General features: G+C 53.8%; 2 protein-coding genes across 5 annotated transcripts; both read left to right on the forward strand.

Moving 5' to 3' along the window:
* The first annotated feature begins 260 nt into the window (after positions 1 to 260).
* On the forward strand, positions 261 to 11878 carry ATOSB (atos homolog B). Of its 4 annotated transcripts, XR_003681218.2 has the most exons (10): positions 4695 to 4891; positions 7696 to 7839; positions 8091 to 9060; positions 9220 to 9278; positions 9470 to 9575; positions 9701 to 9859; positions 10195 to 10263; positions 10347 to 10522; positions 10640 to 10875; positions 11230 to 11878. XR_003681218.2 is itself a non-coding variant. In XM_007111582.4 (9 exons), exons 3-9 carry the CDS (start codon positions 8167 to 8169, stop codon positions 10791 to 10793), a joined length of 1617 nt encoding a protein of 538 aa, XP_007111644.1. In that variant the 5' UTR covers positions 261 to 343; positions 7696 to 7839; positions 8091 to 8166; the 3' UTR covers positions 10794 to 11876. The 4 variants fall into 4 exon arrangements, 3 of the variants coding, with proteins under 3 accessions (XP_007111644.1, XP_007111645.1, XP_054943087.1); XM_007111582.4 differs by lacking the exon at positions 4695 to 4891 and adding an exon at positions 261 to 343 and having other exon boundaries at positions 10640 to 11876; XM_007111583.4 differs by having other exon boundaries at positions 10640 to 11876.
* Positions 11879 to 12591: 713 nt separating this feature from the next.
* Positions 12592 to 16165, forward strand: STOML2 (stomatin like 2). Its single transcript, XM_007111584.3, has 10 exons — positions 12592 to 12985; positions 13225 to 13362; positions 13833 to 13932; positions 14050 to 14108; positions 14200 to 14301; positions 14447 to 14581; positions 14741 to 14885; positions 15005 to 15084; positions 15331 to 15459; positions 15886 to 16165. The coding sequence occupies exons 1-10, from the start codon at positions 12941 to 12943 to the stop codon at positions 16021 to 16023; spliced, it is 1071 nt and encodes a 356-aa protein (XP_007111646.1). The 5' UTR covers positions 12592 to 12940; the 3' UTR covers positions 16024 to 16165.
* The last annotated feature ends 1606 nt before the right edge of the window (positions 16166 to 17771 follow it).

A 17771-nucleotide genomic window follows, 5' to 3' on the forward strand; every position in this document is an offset into this window, starting at 1 on the left:
GTCCTAGTGAAAGGCGGAGAGACCAAAAGGGGGCGGGGATCAGGGGTGGGACGAGGGACAAGCAGAGGTTCAGTGGGGAGACGCCGAGAGGAGAAGGGGCGGAGCCAGAGAGGGGTGGGACCTGGATTACAGGGGAGGAGCCCCAGGATTAAAGAAACTGGGAGAGGGGAGGAGCCAGGGGAAGGTGGGAGGTGGGACAAGGGGGAGGGTGGGTCTCGTCGTTGCGGGGGCGGGGCTCGGACCAAAGGGGCGAGGTTTGCAGGCCGAGGCTGCATCTAGGGCTGCTGTGTAACTGCTCCAATCCATTACCTCCCCAGGTGCAACGGGACTCACGGAACTACAGGTGTGTGGCGGGGTGCATGTGGAAGAAGGGACAAGGACGGGGGTGCGCTTGGGCGGACATGAGGAGGTGGGGATCACGTTAGGGAAGGAGAGGATCTAGAGAAATGCTGGGTGGGGGTGGAGTGAAACAGTTGGGGGAGGAGTTGGGGGCTCAGTGTAGGGGCTAGGAGGTGCATTCTCCAGTAGCCCTTGCGGGGGAGGGGCGGGAGTGCTTTATGAGGTAGGAAGTACAATGTGAGGGGGTCAGGTCGCTATCTGAAGTGGAGGGTTCAGACGACACTTGAGGGGGAGGGGATCTGAAGCACTTTAAGGGAAAGGGGGGTATCGTGTGATGGAGAAGGGCTGGTGGTCCGGAGTGTGGGACGGACTGTGTGGAGGAAGAAGGGATGGGGCTGTGGGCACTGTGTGAGGGGAAGGGGTTGCAGGTCCCATCTGGGGAGGGAAGAACCCCTAGTGCTTTGAGAAAGTCTGGGGGCATTGTAGAGACTCCGGGAAGATGTTTGTGTACTGTGTTTCAGGAATGAGGGTGATGGAATTAGTGGGTTGAAGAAGCCAGTCTGTAGTGTTCCCCGCTCGTCAGCTCCTAACTCCACCTTCAGGCCTGAGCACTCTTAGAGAGGATCCAGGCCCCACTTGCCACTAGGGCTTGTGTGACTCTCTCAGTCGGCTTTGGATCTGTCTGGCTGAGACAGGTTTTTTCCCCTTAGCTGGTGTCCCTGGGGACCCTTCCCTTGCTTTGGTTCCTGTTAACCCCCCACTCTAGTTCCTGTTCCTCCTAGAAGCTTGCCTTGGTCCCTGTCTTCCCCCTCCTCCCCCACTTTGCCCTGCCCTTATGCTCTGGGTGTGCTCATTTCCCACTTCCTTCCTCACCCTGGGGCCTGGCCTGGTCCTTGCCTGTCTAGGAGCTGTGCCCTGCCCCAGACTTCGTACTCCGTGGCTAGAGACCTAAGTAACCAGCAGCAAGGCCCAGACCTCGCCCTCACTACTGCAGAGGTGTCTCCCAACAGCCCCCCAAGTGAATGGTAGACACCTTTTTACCACTTGCCACAAACTGATTTCCCCACACTTTTCCTTCTCCTGGGTAGGGAACCCTAGGCCCCTCAAAATTTCTGGGCTTCTGTGGGAAGGGGAAATGGTGAGAAGTACTGAAGGTCTATGAGGCATGTTTTGAGAGGTGGGCCACTATTGTTGGCTGAACTTGGGAAGGGATGTGAGGTTCCAGTCTCTGCTGGGGGAGGGAGAGGGAATGGCTCCCCACCCTCCTGGCTTGGAAGCTATCAGAACTGAGACTAGGGCCTAGTCCTTGTGGCGGCTCCTCTGGTTCCCTGAGGGGACTTGATGTAGTGCCAGAGTTCTTTTTGCCCCTGGGCAGACTGGGAGAGGGTGAGAAAGCCCTGTTTTCCACACAGTGGCTGAATGAGTGTGACAGTGTTGCTGAAAGGGGCCCCAAGCCAGTCTCCTCTGGCTGAGAGACTGGCTGGGGAGGGAGGGGGTACTGAAGCCAGACAAAGCCGTGGGGTAGGGTGGGGTAAAGGAGGGCAGGCTGAAACCTTTGAGGAGGAGCTGATTGCTATGGCAACACAGCTTCCCAGACTGTCTCTCTGAGAGGCGGGCTTAGGGCAGACTCACTCCAGCTTCCTCAAGACTGAGGCATTTGTGTGAGTGGGTGGAGCGTGAAGAGAAAGGGCATCAGTTTGCTGTGCAGAGGCTGGAGTATATAGACTTTCTGCTTCGGTACAAGCAGGAGGGCATTCAGATGCTTGGACCCATCCTCTGAAAATGGATATGAGTGAACAGCAGCCATTAGAATTATAGCAGTATAAGGTTCGAATTGTAGAGGCCCTCAATGGTCATTGTCTATACAAACGCTCATTTTACAGATTTGGAAATTAACAAAGAGACTGAGATTTTCTCCAGGTCTCACAGTGAAAGAGCAGGTGTTAGGATCCAGGTCTCCTGATTGCTCTTTACTCAGCCCAGGGCTCATTGTTTCTTTCAGCCAGTGTTTATTGAGCACCTATTATGTGCCAGGCATTGATGCTGATTCTGGGAATACCAGCATGAACAAAATGGACAAATCTGCTGTTCTCATGGAGCTTCCATTCTAATAGGAGGAGAAATAAATGTGTGTGTGGTTGGGAAGGGAGAGAAAGGGGGGGAGAGGGAGGGGGAAGGGGAAGGAGGGAGAAGTGTCAGCTGGTGATAACTGTTATGAAAAAAATAAAGCAGGGTAAGAATTTAAGGCAGCTAGGTAAAGCCTCTTGATTGTACCATGCTGCTTGCTTTCCCGGTACACACTGAGGCCTAGAACATCTTTGATCCTTCCCCCTAAACTACTGCCCCCTGACTTTTGCAAATAACTAAGGCCTGGGCCTATGGTAGTGGCAGTTAGATAGAACAAGGTGGGGTCACCAAGGAATTACTCCTTTCCTACAGTGTTCTGTGTCTGTCTTCGCAGTAAGCTTTTACTAAGGCAAGTGGGCTTTTACATTGGTACTCTGCAATTTTGTTTAGGGTGTTGAAAATTTCCTAAATCCCGTTCCTTAACATTAGGGAACCAGCAAAGAAGTCAGTCCACGGCAACTGGGTTCTTTTTCAGCGTTTTTCCCCTGGTCTGAGGTAAGGAGAAAGGAGGCTAGAGGAACTGTTACTTGGCTGTCCTTCCTAAGTCTAGGGCACAGGGAGGAAGTAGGGGAGGAGAGCCTCATTTTACTGTTCAGTGACAAGCTCAGGGCCCTTAGGGCCCACCACTACAAGCAAGGTAGAAACAAGGATCTTGGGGCTTCTGTGGCTTCTGAACTATAAAAGAATGCACTCCCGCTCTCCTGGAGGCACAGCCACCTGCCCTGGCTGATGCTAATTCTCTAGGGTCTCAGTTTTGAGTCTTTCCTCTTTTGGCTCTGGTGTTTGCCTCTTGTTTTGTGGAAGACCTGAGTCTTAGAAACCTTTTAAGCTCCAAACTGTCTGACTTCACAAGTGCAGAGGGAAAGGTAGGCAGGACTGTTCATTTTCTTAGCTTGCCCGTAGATCAGCCCCTCTAAAAAGTGTCTTTTAATGTCAGTCCTTGCAAAGGTTTCCATCCTGGTCATTTAAAGGATAAGAGAATAAGAATTAGGAACGCTGGTTCTACTGCCACTTAATTTGGTTGGGTCTGGGCTGGGCTTGGGGCCCAGTGACTCAGGGGGAGGGTGGGGAGTTTCAAGGGAGCTGTGAGTCATGGGGGTGAGCTCTGTCAGAAGAGTTGGGCATATTTCCCCCTACTCTGTGCAGAAGCCTTCCTATCCCACTTCTTCCGCTGGGTGCTCTGCCTCCTTGAACAGGGGCTGATGAATAGAAAGAGTGCAGAAGGGCTGAAGCAGCCTGATCTCAGAATGGAAGTTTAGAGGCACAAAGAATGATGTCTAGGTTCCTGAATTAAAAGGTATCCCTATCTCAGGAGCCCTTGGGGCCCCTCTAATGAAGGCAAAAGAACATCAATATAGAGTAAGAGAGGAACAATACTATTTCTCAGTGGAAGGAGATGAGATCCCACTTCAAGACCTTTTCATCTGCCCTGGCACGAAGGAAGTTCCTGGGATTCAACAGCCCTCTGGTCTCTGGACCTCTGGTTTGCAAGGCACGGAGAGATGAACGGGAGTGGGGATATTTGGGATCTTGTGTTGGAAGAGCAAGCTGACTTTGGGGATTGTCGAACTTTGTGAACGCCCTAGGTCGTCCTACTGACCTGCCTCTGAAGAGGAAGGGAGGGGTGAAAAGTGGGAGGCCTACGTCTTTCAAAGTGTTAAAAGGCAGGGCTGAGAGCTGCTTTGGACTCCGGCAGCTGAGGGGTTAAGGAGATGGGCGGAGCGACCCTATGTAGGCCGGCCCCCCCCTTGTGGACCAATGGGCTTGCGTCTCTTGGAGGGGGCGTGCCTCACGCTTGAGGTCGTGGGGAGGCTGGCCTCCTTTAGGCCAATGAGTATGGTCGCTTCCCATGGGGGGGCGGAGTTTGAGGGGGGCGTGGCGGCCGCGGCTGCAGCGGTGGGGGAGTGGGGGCGCTGGGCGGGGCGGGCTGCCCCATCAGCTGGTAGGAAATGGCCTGTGAGTCAGAGGGGCACTTGAGGTCGTGGGGAGGCTGGCCTCCTGTAGGCCAATGAGTATGGTCGCTTCCCATGGGGGGGCGGAGTATGAGGGGGGCGTGGCGGCCGCGGCTGCAGCGGTGGGGGAGTGGGGGCGCTGGGCGGGGCGGGCTGCCCCATCAGCTGGTAGGAAATGGCCTGTGAGTCAGAGGGGCAGCGGAGTCGGCAGTGCGGAGCCTGGGCGCCCATGGGGAGGGACAGTCGCGGGGAGGGGCGAGGCAGCGGCTTGGGGGCTGCGGGCGCCAGGGCCCGCTAGTGTTGCACACGAAGCTGAACAGAGAAGAGCCTAGCAGAGCAGGGCTCAGGCTGAGCCACCCTTTGTCTGGGTTGGGGGCCCGTGGTGGGGAGGATCGGGCATTCGAGGGGAGGGACCGGGACGGGACGGAAGGGCCTGAGCAGCGGCGCCGCGGCGGAGCCAGTCTGGGAACGGGGTGAGTTTGTGCTAGGGGGAAATAGCAAATCTCCGAAGCTCCAGTAGGGAATGGGGCCTGTCCCAGGCTGTGGGGAGGAGAGGGGAGAGAAAGGACCTGAGAGGCTAAGCAGGGGGTGGGGGGATCGGTCAGAACAAGGAGTCCTGGAGCCGGGGTGCTGGGGTGAGTCTACTGGGCTCATTTTGGAGGAGGTGCTAAGATTTGCTTCCTCTCCACGGAGGGTGGAGGGCTCTAGGCCAGAGAGAGGCAAGGAGTTGGTGAGAGGGCAGAGGTTAACCGTCCTACCCACAGTAGTGGTCCATGGGAACAGCCCCCGTAGCTAGTGTAGACGTGTTTAGGGACAAAATGTAGAGCAGCTGGCAGCAGTTCCTTCTGAACGGCGTGAAGGTGAAAAGCACATGGAGAGGAATTTTTCCTGCCACCTTCCTTGATCAGGGTAGAAATGGATATCTTTAATACTGAAGGGGAGAGTGAGCCTGGCAGCTCAACACCCACCTACCCCACCTCCCAGGCCTAGCAGGTGTCTGAGGGTACAGACCCCGTGGTGTTCTGGGACTTGTTGTTTTTGCTGGCCTTGCTCCCTTGGCATGTTGGGAGCTGTAGTCCTTGCCAGCCACAGCCTGGCACAGCTGTTTGACGCCAGCTGCTGCCCACCCCCTGCAGAGAGTGAGATTTGGCCTACCTTGCCCCTCCCCCACCAAGTCCTGCCCCATGAGTCAGCTTGAAGCCATGGTCTAGAGCCAGACTGGCTGGGTGGCAGGAAAGTGAGTCTTAGAGATTTTCATTGACAGAGCAGGAACTGAGAGGGCTCTGGGGTAATGAGCAGATGCCAGCCATGCTGGGGTCAAGTAGGGCATCTTGTCATCACCTGGCTTCCCCAGGGCAAGGGCTCAAGAGGTCAACTGGGATGATGGGATGACTTAGGGGTGGGAGTGCTAAGGAAAAGGCCCTTCCTGAATCTGTATAGCATGGGTAGAGGAAAGGAGGGAAGAGATGAGTACAGGTCGTACCCTCTGACAATGCTGCCATTGGCGTTCTGCCCTTTCCAGACGCCCCACCCACCACAGGGAACCAGAATTTTCTTAGGGCTTCCAGTTCTAATGAGAACTTGGCGAAATAGGATAGTGTAGGATAGTGCAGTGATGGGAACTTGGTGTAGGAGAGTTTTTCAGTCCCTGGATTGAAAGCTCCCCTTTCTCCCTGCGTCCCACCCCCATCTTTGTTGTTGCTGATTCTCCCTATACAATTAATCTCCCTGCTTCTCTCATATTCTGGGAGTTTTTCTTTGCACTGTCAGGACTGCTGCCCAGATCTCTGGGACTTGCATTTTACTTTTTTGAGCCGTGCTATGTGCTTACCCCTGTGCTTGGAGTTGGGCAGAGGAGTGAAGTACAAACCTATCCTCAAGAACCCTATGGTTGGGCTTCCCTGGTGGCGCAGTGGTTGAGAGTCCACCTGTCGATGCAGGGGATACGGGTTCGTGCCCTGGTCCGAGAAGATCCCACATGCCGCGGAGCGGCTAGGCACGTGAGCCATGGCCGCTGAGCCTGTGTGTCCGGAGCCTGTGCTCCGCAACAGCAGAGGCCACAACAGTGAGAGGCCCGCGTACCGCAAAAAAAAAAAAAAAAAAAAAAAAAAAAAGAACCCTATGGTCAGTCTACGAGATGTCTTACCCACAGGAGCAAACAAAACTGTCACTGGGTTACAGGAGATAGTGGTACTGCTATAGGTGAGGTCTCAGAAGAGACAGACATTTATGGTCCAGGGTGGCCGGAGTAGGCTTTATGGAGAGGATGGCATTTGGCCTAGCCAAGGAAGGTTAAGACTCCAATAGGCATAAGGGAACATTCCTTGAATGAGAAAGGGTTTTGTGGATAGCAGGCAGCACAGGCTACTGACCAAAGGATAAGCTTGATCCTGGGGGCAATGTTTTCTCCCATGAAGGAAGATGGCCTTCAACTGGACATCCCCTTACCCAATATGGACTCCTGAGGGTGGACTAGTCAGTGAAGACCATCTTGTACCCTGACAGAAAAGCAGTGGTTTTGGTTTTTGGGTGTTGGATGTGTTGGGGAGGAGTGGCGAGGTACTCCAGCTCTCTGACTGTCACTGTCTTATCACTAGTTTGCAGGGCCTAGGTAGGGGGAGGGGTAGGCCCTGGAAAGTGCCTTCTAGCAGTGCTTCCTCCCCCACCCCGCCCCCTCTAGACTTGTTTTTGGTTAGATTTGTTGCTTCCTGTTAAAGGGACAGACTGCTGGGGGCAATTGGGAGTTTAATGCTGAAGGGCCCACTTTGAGCTGACCTGAGGTTTGTACTTCTAAGGAGGCTGATGGGGATGTAAGTTTCTGTAAGACCTCTGCCGTTAGGGTTATGGGGTGGCACTTGTCCCTTTAGAGATAGGCATGTGGGAAGGAGTTGTGCAACTCAGTGGCCTTGACTAGGAGAGTTGAATTCTTGCTTTGGCCACCTCTCAGTTGGCATGGTCTCTTGGATCTTGGGGTATCTCATCCCCCCTCATTCAGGGCAGGAGTCCCCCAGCTGGTGGCCCTGATAAGTAGTTATCCTGCCTCAATTTACTTGTCACATCCTTATTACAATGAGCTAAGACCTGCCTCTCTGTGACTCCTTGTATAGCCCAGTTCTGCCCTCTGGGCCCTGGATTCCAAGACTGCCCCTTCTGTTTCTGAAGGGCTCCTCATACTGGAGGAGGACGTCCTGGGGTATACTCTATTAGCTGACAGTTGGAGAGCAGCCTTACTGCTGGCTCCAGAGATCCTGGCTTATGTCTGTCTTTCTCTCCGCAGGGTCCAGCTGAGCCTAGGAGCTGCACGGAATGGTGGCAGTCACCTCGCCAGTGCAGCAGGCATGGACGAGACTGCAAGCTAGGAGAGCAAGGCATCAGTCAGGAAGAGGGAACACACAGCTAGGCTTAAGGCCTCTTCATCGGGGTGAGTGCCAGGGAGAGGGAGGGGGAGCAGGTACAGTTAGAAACCTGAGCTAAATGTGTCACCTTCTCGGAAGTTCTGAGAGTGGCCTTTATATTCCATTAGTCCATCTGAAGGTATTAGATTGGGATACCTTCGCCCCCAGGAACCTCACAAGCTCACCTCTTCAGTCCAGGGGAGGATCTGAAATTCACCTAGGAGGGAGGTGACTCACTGATTGCCCTGACCATCTTTTCTTCTCTTCTCTTCCACAGATGTCCCCAGGCCCCCCAGCCCAGGCCCAGCATAAAGGCTCTGGGGGGGGTCCCCCCTGACCCAAGGGGGGGCTTCATGCGCCACGTGCAGGCGGAGCCGTCTCCATCCTCAGAGCCAGAGGCTGGCCCTTCACAGCCTGCAGTCAGGCAAGGGGCCCTCCAGGGTGGCCTGCTCATGGGCTACAGCCCGGCAGGGGGGGCAACATCCCCCGGGGTCTACCAGGTATCCATCTTTTCCCCTCCAGCTGGTGCCTCCGAGCCTCATAGGGCCCTGAAACGGCCAGCCCCACCCACTGAGGGTCCCCGGGAGCTGAAGAGAGGCCCTGGGCTGGGGGCCAGAGAGGGACTACCCCCTGAAGAACCACCTACTCTGGGGCTATTGGGCCCAGAGGGACTGGGGCTGGGGCTGGGCGTGGCCAGCCAACATTTCTGCCATCATGGCCTCTGTGTTGTGGAACAGAGAGGTAGCTCCACCTCATCTTGGACTTCAGGGGCCCAGAGTCCCCCCTGGCCCCCATCAAATGCTTCCTGCAGTACTTTGCACACCAGAGACTGGGCTTCCCCACATCCTGGGGGACAGGGGTCCCTGGGGGAGTCCCCAGGGCCAGCCCCTCCGGGCCAGCTGCACACACTTGACACTGATTTGCACAGTCTTGCACAAATAGGGGGTAAGAGCCTAGTGGCTGGGGTGGGCAATGGGGGCAGCCCCTGGCCTAGGGAGTCCCCTGGCACTGCCAATGGGCACAGCCCCGAGCACACACCCCCTGGCCCTGGACCTCCAGGCCCCTGCCCCACCAAGCGAAGGCTGCTTCCAGCTGGAGAAGCCCCGGATGTCAGCTCTGAGGATGAGGGGCCAGCCCCTCGGAGGCGCCGGGGAACCCTGGGCCACCCTCCTGCTGCCAACAGTTCTGATGCCAAAGCCACACCCTTCTGGAGCCACCTGCTGCCTGGGCCCAAGGAGCCTGTGCTGGTAAGCCAGGAGAGGAAGTGGTCTGCTCTTAAATGGACATCTGTGTGGGGAAAGGTGATGGGCTTGGGAGGATGTTCCTATGAGAGCTTGTGATGAGCCCCTGCTCCAAACATACCTGGCCTCCACCCAATCTCTGTCCCTAATCTTTCCTCTCCATAGGACCCAACAGACTGCAGTCCCATGGGGCGGAGGCTGAAAGGTGCCTGTCGCCTGAAGCTGTAAGTGACCAGCTTCTCCCTCTGCCCCTACCTGAAAATGGGGCAGATGTCTGTAATTCTTTTTCCAACCCCAGGGTGGGGGACCTCAGGGAAGGAGCCCTAGGTAGTAGCAAATGGTGGGGCCCAAGGACAGTAGCAAGCGTAGCAGAATACCTCAAGCCAACCCACCTGTGTGTCCCCTCCCCTACCAGGAGCTCCCTTCGAAGCCTCCGGAAGGGGCCAGGCCTGCTGAGCCCCCCCAGTGCCTCCCCTGTTCCTACCCCCGCCGTCAGCCGTACCCTGTTGGGCAACTTTGAGGTAGTTCCCTTTGGGTTCCTTGATTGGTGGATCTTGCGGGAAGGGATGGTGGTGTGTGTGGCTTGGATGGGTAAGGAAAACAGCTAGCATCTGTCTCACAATATGTTTTCCCACCCCATCCCCAGGAATCATTGCTGCGAGGACGCTTCGCACCATCTGGCCACATTGAGGGCTTCACAGCAGAGATTGGAGCTAGTGGATCCTACTGCCCTCAGCATGTCACGCTGCCTGTCACTGTCACCTTCTTTGATGTTTCTGAGCAAAATGCCCCGGCTCCCTTCCTGGTACGACCTGACCTCAACCCAAAGTTAGCTCATGAGGGGCATGAGGGGTTGGGGGCAGGGGGTATTCTTTTTTTTTTTTTTTTTTTTTTTTAACTGACAAAGAAAAAGACTTTATTGGGAAGGGCACCCTGGGCGGAGACCAGCAGAGTAAGGGAACCCAGGAGAACTGCTCTGGAAGTAGTCTTTAGATGTTCTCGCCTAAGAGTCAGAGCCAGGTGGGGCGAACTCTAGTGTAGGGCAGGGGCCAGGTCCCAGAATGAGAGATTGTGGAGATGGCTGAGTGTTCAGGGATCTCCCAGACCCTACCTTGGCTAATGGCTCCGTGGCCTTCCCAGGGCGTCGTGGACCTGAACCCCCTGGGGAGGAAGGGTTACAGCGTGCCCAAGGTGGGCACCATCCAAGTGGTAAGTTTTCCCTGAGGGGGAGTGGGAGTGGGGACAGGAAAACATCCCCTAGACCCTACCAACCTTGCCCTTCCTGTCCCCAGACCTTATTTAACCCCAACCAGACTGTGGTGAAGATGTTCCTCGTGACCTTTGACTTCTCGGACATGCCTGCTGCCCACATGACCTTCCTGCGTCATCGCCTCTTTTTGGTGCCTGTGGGTGAGGAGGGAAACGCTAGCCCCACCCGCCGCCTCCTCTGCTACTTGTTGCACCTCAGGTGAGGACAGGGCCCTGGGTATCCTTTCCACAACCCAGGCATGTCCTCCCTGAATAGCATCTCTCCTTGCTTGTCTACAGTCTGGGGTCTTACTTTGATCATCTTGTCCTCCCCCAGGTTCCGGAGCTCCCGCTCAGGCCGCTTAAGCCTGCATGGAGACATCCGCCTGCTTTTTTCCCGCCGGAGCCTGGAACTGGACACAGGGCTCCCCTACGAACTGCAGGCTGTGACTGAGGCCCCTCACAATCCACGTTATTCACCTTTGCCCTGATTGTCAGTGCCCTGAACGAACCCAAGTGGGCCAAGGACCTGCCCATCCTGCTCCATCCTGGACAGAGCAAACACGTGGAGAGGTGCGAGAGACCCTTCAGGCTTGAATTAAAGCCCTCACCACGCTCATGCCCAAATTGATTATTTGGGTGTTTAAAGCTTCTGATCTTACCACACTCTGCCCTACTCTGGGTACTCCACGTGCCTGCCCCCTCCCTTGGATTTCCCAGGCCAGCTGTGGTAGTGGGGAGGAACTGGAGCTACCCTGAGGTTGTCCTAAGTTCCCAGGCAAGTCATGCCAGCGTTGCCTCCCTGTCCTGGGCAGGGACCACTTATTATTTTATTTATTTTAATTTATAATTTATTCAAATTGGATTGCCTTGGTAACGTCCCAAACCTGATAATTGGCATTGCCCCTCCTCCTTTCCCACTCTCAGATATTGCTCCAACCTCAGGAGTTGAAGAGGCTGATATGGGGGCTGTAGGAGAACTGCTCTCCCTCAGCTGAGAGCAGAGAAGTATCCCGGAAAGACTGAGTCACCAGCCAAAGACTCAGCTTCCCCTGTCCTTCCTTATTCCTTTCACTTCCCCGACCCTCTCACCTCTCTCTGAAGGCCAACTTGTGTGTGTGTGTCTGTGTGTGTGAGTGTCTGTGTGTGTGTCTGTGTACGTGTATGTGTGTGAGAGAGAGAGCATGCGTGCAGGTACATACACACACAGGGGTCAACCACCCCTCATCTAGGACTTCAGACTCTGGTTGTCCCTCTCCTTCTGCCTGTGTCTCCTTGCTTTGGGGTCCTGACTGAGGAAGGTGTTCAGGGGACAGAGTCAGGGCCAAGGACTGGGGTGCCTCCTCTCACCTGGCCAGACTCTGACCCACCTACCTCAGTTGGAGTGAGGGGCACCCCTCAAACTCAGTCATGTAGTTATCAACTACCCCATTCCCCACTCTAGACTCTGACCCAGACTTAGCCCTGATACCTGGGGCTGGGCTGAGGGGAACAAGCATTTGCTAAAACTTGAAAAAAAACAAAAACAAAAAACAGGAAAAAATTGTACCTGGTACTTTTTTTAAAAAAAAGAAAGAAAGAAAGAATAAATTCTTGTTTGAAACTTGAACTAAGCCTTACTTTTTCTGTTCGGGAGAGCATGGGAATGGGGATGGAGAGCCTAACTAGAGCTGGGACTCTGCCCTTTCCCGGAAAAAGGCCTGAGGCAGGGAAGTCTTACGGGAGGCCCCCATGATTCTTAGGGTCTGGTCTTGCCCCTTTCACATAATGGGGTGGTGCGGTGGGGAAGGTTCTGCTGTAAAAGCTTAACTCTGAATGCGGATCTGGATTCTTACACTGGTTCTGTTGATGATTTTAGCTCCTCTGAGCTTCAGTGCTCTGATGTGTAAAATGAGGGTGACTGTGCAAGTCTCCTAATGGATGTGACAGAGCATCGGAGATGTGTGCAGGATGACATGCTCCAGAGAAGGCTGAATGTTGGGGCTGTGTGCTGGACTCTGTATGCGAGGGAACCTGGCCTGATAGACCCTGACGGGGTAGAGGAAGAAAAAGCTATGATGCCTTGGAAAAAGAGGGGAGGGGGAAACCTCAGTCCAATCACCCACCGGGCAATGTTAGGCCCAGTCACCATGGTAACGGGAATGGGGGCAGTCCCCAGTGGGAGGGCTGGGTACAGCACAGCAGGACTACCAGACAATGTCACTATGGCAACCACGGCAATGAGTCAGCTCCAATCGCTAGTCGCTATGGTGAAAGATGGGAGCGATTATACGCTCAGAAGGGTAAACTGAGTCTCCAGTGGGGATAAAGAATTCTGTGGGAAGCTTTTCTGGGACACCTGCACGCGAAAAGTAGCCCCCATTTGGCCACCGTGTTCGGGATCTTGGGCTTGAGCAGCGAGAACAAGAACAAGCTCCAGCCTTGAGCCTTCTGTAGAAAGTCTGCGTCTCCCAGCGAGCAACTTGATGCACGCTTCTGCCGAGTAACGCTGATTGGCTGAGTGTGGAAGGGGGAAGGGAAGGCCCGAACTACATCCGGGGGAGTGGAAATACGGGAGGAAAGGCTCAGGTCTGGGCATCTAGAGCGACCGCTCCGCTCCGCGTCTCGTTGGTTCCGGAGGCTGCTGTGGCAGTGGGAAATGCTGGCGCGCGCGGTGCGGGGGTCTGGGGCCCTTTTGCTGAGAGTGAGTGCAAGTCATCCTTTTCTAAGGGTCGGGCTAGAGATCACCTGGGTTTTCAACTGGGAAGGGGCCAGATTCTAAGTGTGGGGAGAGTACTAGGATCGGAGGTTATGGTACTCGCCTGAGTTCCTTTCCGAGAACCCTTTAGGGTCGCGGTTTAGGGACATGCCTCCGGGACAGGCACCGAGAGGGGCGGGGTGCCCGGCCGACTGGGTCTCTGCTAATCCTCGTCTTCCCTTTAGGGCTCCGGGCAGGCTTCTGGCCGTGCTGCGCGCCGCGCCTCCTCTGGATTGCCCCGAAACACGGTGGTGCTGTTTGTGCCGCAGCAGGAGGCTTGGGTGGTGGAGCGAATGGGCCGATTCCACCGCATCCTGGAGCCTGTGAGAACCTCTTCTGCCCACCCCGGGCCAGCCTGAATCCCAATTCCCTCACGACATGGGGGAATGGGGTGAGACCTCGTTGGGGCCTGCCTTCACCTTTGGCTTCTGACACCCCAGGCCAAACCTGGCAGGGCCCAGACTGCTGACGGTCATACCCATCTTACCACCTTTTCCCATTGCGCTAGCATCCCACAGGCCCCACGTTAGGAATCTCTTCTATTAATCCTCTCAGCTCCACCTGTCTGCATGGAAAAGGCTACCCTGCTGGCTCCTATCTCCTTGACTGTCCCTTCCAATCAGAGATCCAGCCTTATATTCCTATCCGTACATACTTACGTACCAGTGACACCCCAAGCCTTCTGTTTTTCTGGGCAGAATCTATGTTGATTCCCTACCCACTCCAGGCCTAGCTTCGATCTCAACCCTACAGCCCCCCCATCCTTCTGAAGACCTGTGACTCCTCTTCCCAGGGCTTGAATATCCTCATCCCTGTGTTAGACCGGATCCGATATGTGCAGAGTCTCAAGGAAATTGTCATCAACGTGCCTGAGCAGTCTGCCGTGACTCTTGGTGAGGGGTGCGGGGTGACATGGGTGCTCTGAGGCCATTAGGATGTGGTGGCAGGAGAAAGAGCTGATTGGGACCTGGAGGCCTGACCTCCTTTCTCTCCTGCTCCTGCACCTACAGACAATGTAACTCTGCAAATCGATGGAGTCCTTTACCTGCGCATCATGGACCCTTACAAGGTATCTGCCCTCTGCTTTATTCAGCTCCTGAGTTGCTGTCCTCACTAAAATTCTGCACGCAAGCTACTGACACTATCCATGCCCCTTTCAGGCAAGCTATGGCGTGGAGGACCCTGAGTATGCTGTCACCCAGCTAGCTCAGACAACCATGAGATCAGAGCTCGGCAAACTATCTCTGGACAAAGTCTTCCGGGTAAGGGAATCTGAGCCAGAGTTAGGGTTTGAAGACACATACCTGGCACTCTCAGTCCTTTCTGGGGATCAGTTCCGGGACCTTCTCGGTTTAGCCCCCTGAAGGTTGGGTTGAGGCCATGGAGCTTACACCGCTTTTCCACCAGGAGCGGGAGTCCCTGAATGCTAACATCGTGGATGCTATCAACCAGGCTGCCGACTGCTGGGGCATCCGCTGCCTCCGTTATGAGATCAAGGATATCCATGTGCCACCCCGGGTGAAAGAGTCCATGCAGATGCAGGTGGGGGCCAGAGAGGGATGGGGAAGAGTACTTCAGGATGCTCCAGTTGCATAGGGACCTGGACTCCCTTCCCTGTTGTGATGGGTACAATTGCAGGTCTGTGTAAGAGTTTACTTTTACTGTGGTTTCTTGTTGATGGGGCTTGCTGGGGGCTTCTAGGTGGAGGCAGAGCGGCGGAAACGGGCCACAGTTCTAGAGTCTGAGGGGACTCGAGAGTCGGCCATCAACGTGGCAGAGGGGAAGAAGCAGGCACAGATCCTGGCCTCTGAGGCAGAAAAGGCTGAACAAATAAATCAGGCAGCAGGTCAGCAGAGGGTAGAGGCTGAGTGATGAACAGGGTATGGATCTTTGAGGCTTGGTACTGGGACAGGAGCTTTGGGGTACCCTGACCTCATAGGTCAAGCTCTGTCTCTTTTCTTCCAGGAGAGGCCAGTGCAGTTCTGGCCAAGGCCAAGGCTAAAGCTGAAGCTATTCGCATCCTGGCTGCAGCTCTGACACAACATGTGAGAGACCCCCTAGGTGGGATTGGGGATCAGGAATTGGCAGTAGAAGAGGTTCTCTTATCTACCCTTGGGAGAAATTCCTGCCTTTTTGGTTCCATTGAGCCATATTACATGATCTCTTGTATTGTGATCTGCATATCCTCTTTCTAGGAACCTGATTTCTCTCCACCTCCTTTCCTCCCCCCCACCCCCCCACCCCCCATCCAAGTCTGCGATCTCTGATTTTTATCTTTCCTGTGGCCACAGAATGGAGATGCAGCAGCCTCACTGACTGTGGCTGAGCAGTATGTCAGCGCATTCTCTAAACTGGCCAAGGACTCCAACACTATCCTGCTGCCCTCCAACCCTGGCGACGTCACCAGTATGGTGGCTCAGGTTAGAGCACCCTGAGGACCCAGCATAGAGCACCAATGCCAGAGACTGAGACACTACCGCCACCACCATCACTTTCCCCATCGAGTCCTCTAGAGTGCCCTGAGACCTACACCTTTCTTCATCCCCTGAACGAGACACCCCCACTCATCCCTAGCAATAGGGAACCTCTTGAGACATCTTTTTTTTTTTTCCTTTTTTTTTTTAATTTGCAGATGCCTATGTTAGTATTTTGAGGGTGACTCTGCTCTGGTAGTTTGTAACATTCCTAGAACCGACTCCAAAGCTTTTAAGACTGAGGCTTGAGAGAGAGAAAGGAAAAACAAGCTTACTGGCCCTGGCTCTACCTTCTTCCTTTGAGCCGTTGGTGGGTTGGGCTATGCCTTCTGCCATGTGTCATCTTGGCTCTCTCTGTGTCCCTCTCCTCAGGCCATGGGTGTATATGGGGCCCTCACCAAAGCCCCGGTGCCAGGAGCCCAGGACTCAGTCTCCAGCAGGAGCAGCAGAGATGTCCAGAGCACAGATGCAAGTCTTGATGAGGAACTTGATCGAGTCAAGCTGAGTTAATGGAGCTGGGCTTGGTCAGGGAGGCTGGGGACAGGGAAGCAGCACTCCCAGATTCTGGCTCTAGCCTCCCTGCCAAGATTTTTGTTATTATTTTTTATTTGAACTTTAATCATGTAATAAACTCACCAATGGCAAACCAAAACTGTCCTCTTTGATTGGGGAATGAAGTTGGGAGAGTCCCCGATGTTCTCCTTGGATGACCACTGCCACCTCCAGTCCTGTCAGGTCTTGGAAACTGATTCCTCCATGAGCAAGATTAAATGTCGTGTAAAGTGAAATCATCCTGCCTGTCTTCATGAGAAGCTGTGGGATACAGTGGAAGGATTAAACCACATGTCTACTGAACTGCCAGCTGGGGAGTGTAGTCCCCCCTCTTGCTAAGTGTAGGGCTGTGAATTTGAGCAGGTGTTGGGGTTTTTTTTAATGGGAAAGAGGACTGTCCTGGTAGAGTAATGCTCAAAGGGCCCTCAGGGACTGAGGACACTCATTCGTTCATTCAGAAACATTCAATGCTCAGCCATAAGAAGGAACGAAATTGGGTCATTTGTAGAGATGTGGATGGACCTAGAGACTGTCATACAGTAAGTCAGAAAGAAAAACAAATACAGTATATTAACGCATATATGTGGAACTTAGAAAAATGGTACAGATGAACCAGTTTGCAGGGCAGAAATAGAGACAGATGTAGAGAACAAACGTATGGACACCAAGGGGGGAAAGTGGCGGGGGGCAGGCAGTGGTGTGATGCATTGGAAGATTGGGATTGACATGTATACACCAATATGTATAAAATGGATAACTAATTATAACCTGCTGTGTAAAAAAATTAATTAATTAAATTTAAAAAAACATTCAATGATGTCTACCATGTGCCAAGCTCAGTGTTACAGAAGAACCCAAATCCTATGGTCCTTGTTTTCACAGGAAACAGCTACAAAGTGATAAGTGCTGAGGTGGAGGAAAGTTCTGGCTGAGGGATCCTTGGGGGAGGAGCATGTCACTTTGTGGGCAGCAAGGTTACCAACTCGGACATTGGGCTCAGGCTGGAAAAATCAATGCTTTCATCAGGCTATGGTTGGGGACTGGAATATGCAAAGGCCCATGGCTCCAGATAAGTTGGAGTATTCAACGTTGTTCTCTGTGGCTGATGGGTGGGGTGTTAGGGGGTGTGACTATGTGGCAGGGGCCAAATCTCAGGGAGATAGGTCCTGAAAGAGTTTGGACTTTATCTGGGGAGCAGGGGGCATGAAGAGTTTTTCCCCTTCCCATGAAGAATTTTAAGAAGATTAAGGTAATCACATCAGAGTTTCAGATGGAGCTGTCCTGCCGCCATGTGGTCAGGGGATTTGAAGGAGAGATGGGAGGCTGGAAGGACAGTAAGAAGGCTACTTCAGTGGTCCTGGAGAGGGTGGTGAGGCCTGAACATAGGTAAGGGGCTTTGGGGATGAAGGTGGAGGGATATTTCAACATATTTCTGAATTAGAATTTATTCATTTATCCATTTAATAATTTTATTGAATCCCAACTATATGCCAGGCACCGAGGATATAGTAATAAAGAAAACAAAATTCCCTACTCTCAATCAGCTTACATTCTACTTGGAAGGGACAAATCATTAATAAGATGTATAGTATTTCAGATGCTGATGAGTTGTACTACAGAGGGAAGTAAAGAAAGGAAGGGAGATGGAGAACTTGAGAGGAGGGTCTGTAACATTAAGTAGAGGGTTACAGGAAGCCTCACTGATG

Source organism: Physeter macrocephalus, chromosome 9 (genome assembly GCF_002837175.3).
Source record: "Physeter macrocephalus isolate SW-GA chromosome 9, ASM283717v5, whole genome shotgun sequence".
NCBI lineage: Eukaryota > Metazoa > Chordata > Mammalia > Artiodactyla > Physeteridae > Physeter > Physeter macrocephalus.

Coding starts and splice junctions, on each gene's coding strand:
- STOML2 (XM_007111584.3), top strand. CDS start 12,941: ATGCTGGCGCGCGCGGTGCGGGGGTCTGGGGCCCTTTTGCTGAGA. Junction 14,886..15,004: donor ACAAATAAATCAGGCAGCAG/GTCAGCAGAGGG, acceptor CTTTTCTTCCAG/GAGAGGCCAGTGCAGTTCTG. Junction 15,085..15,330: donor CTGCAGCTCTGACACAACAT/GTGAGAGACCCC, acceptor CTGTGGCCACAG/AATGGAGATGCAGCAGCCTC.
- ATOSB (XM_007111582.4), top strand. CDS start 8,167: ATGCGCCACGTGCAGGCGGAGCCGTCTCCATCCTCAGAGCCAGAGGCT. Junction 9,061..9,219: donor GGCCCAAGGAGCCTGTGCTG/GTAAGCCAGGAG, acceptor TCCTCTCCATAG/GACCCAACAGACTGCAGTCC. Junction 9,279..9,469: donor GGTGCCTGTCGCCTGAAGCT/GTAAGTGACCAG, acceptor CTCCCCTACCAG/GAGCTCCCTTCGAAGCCTCC.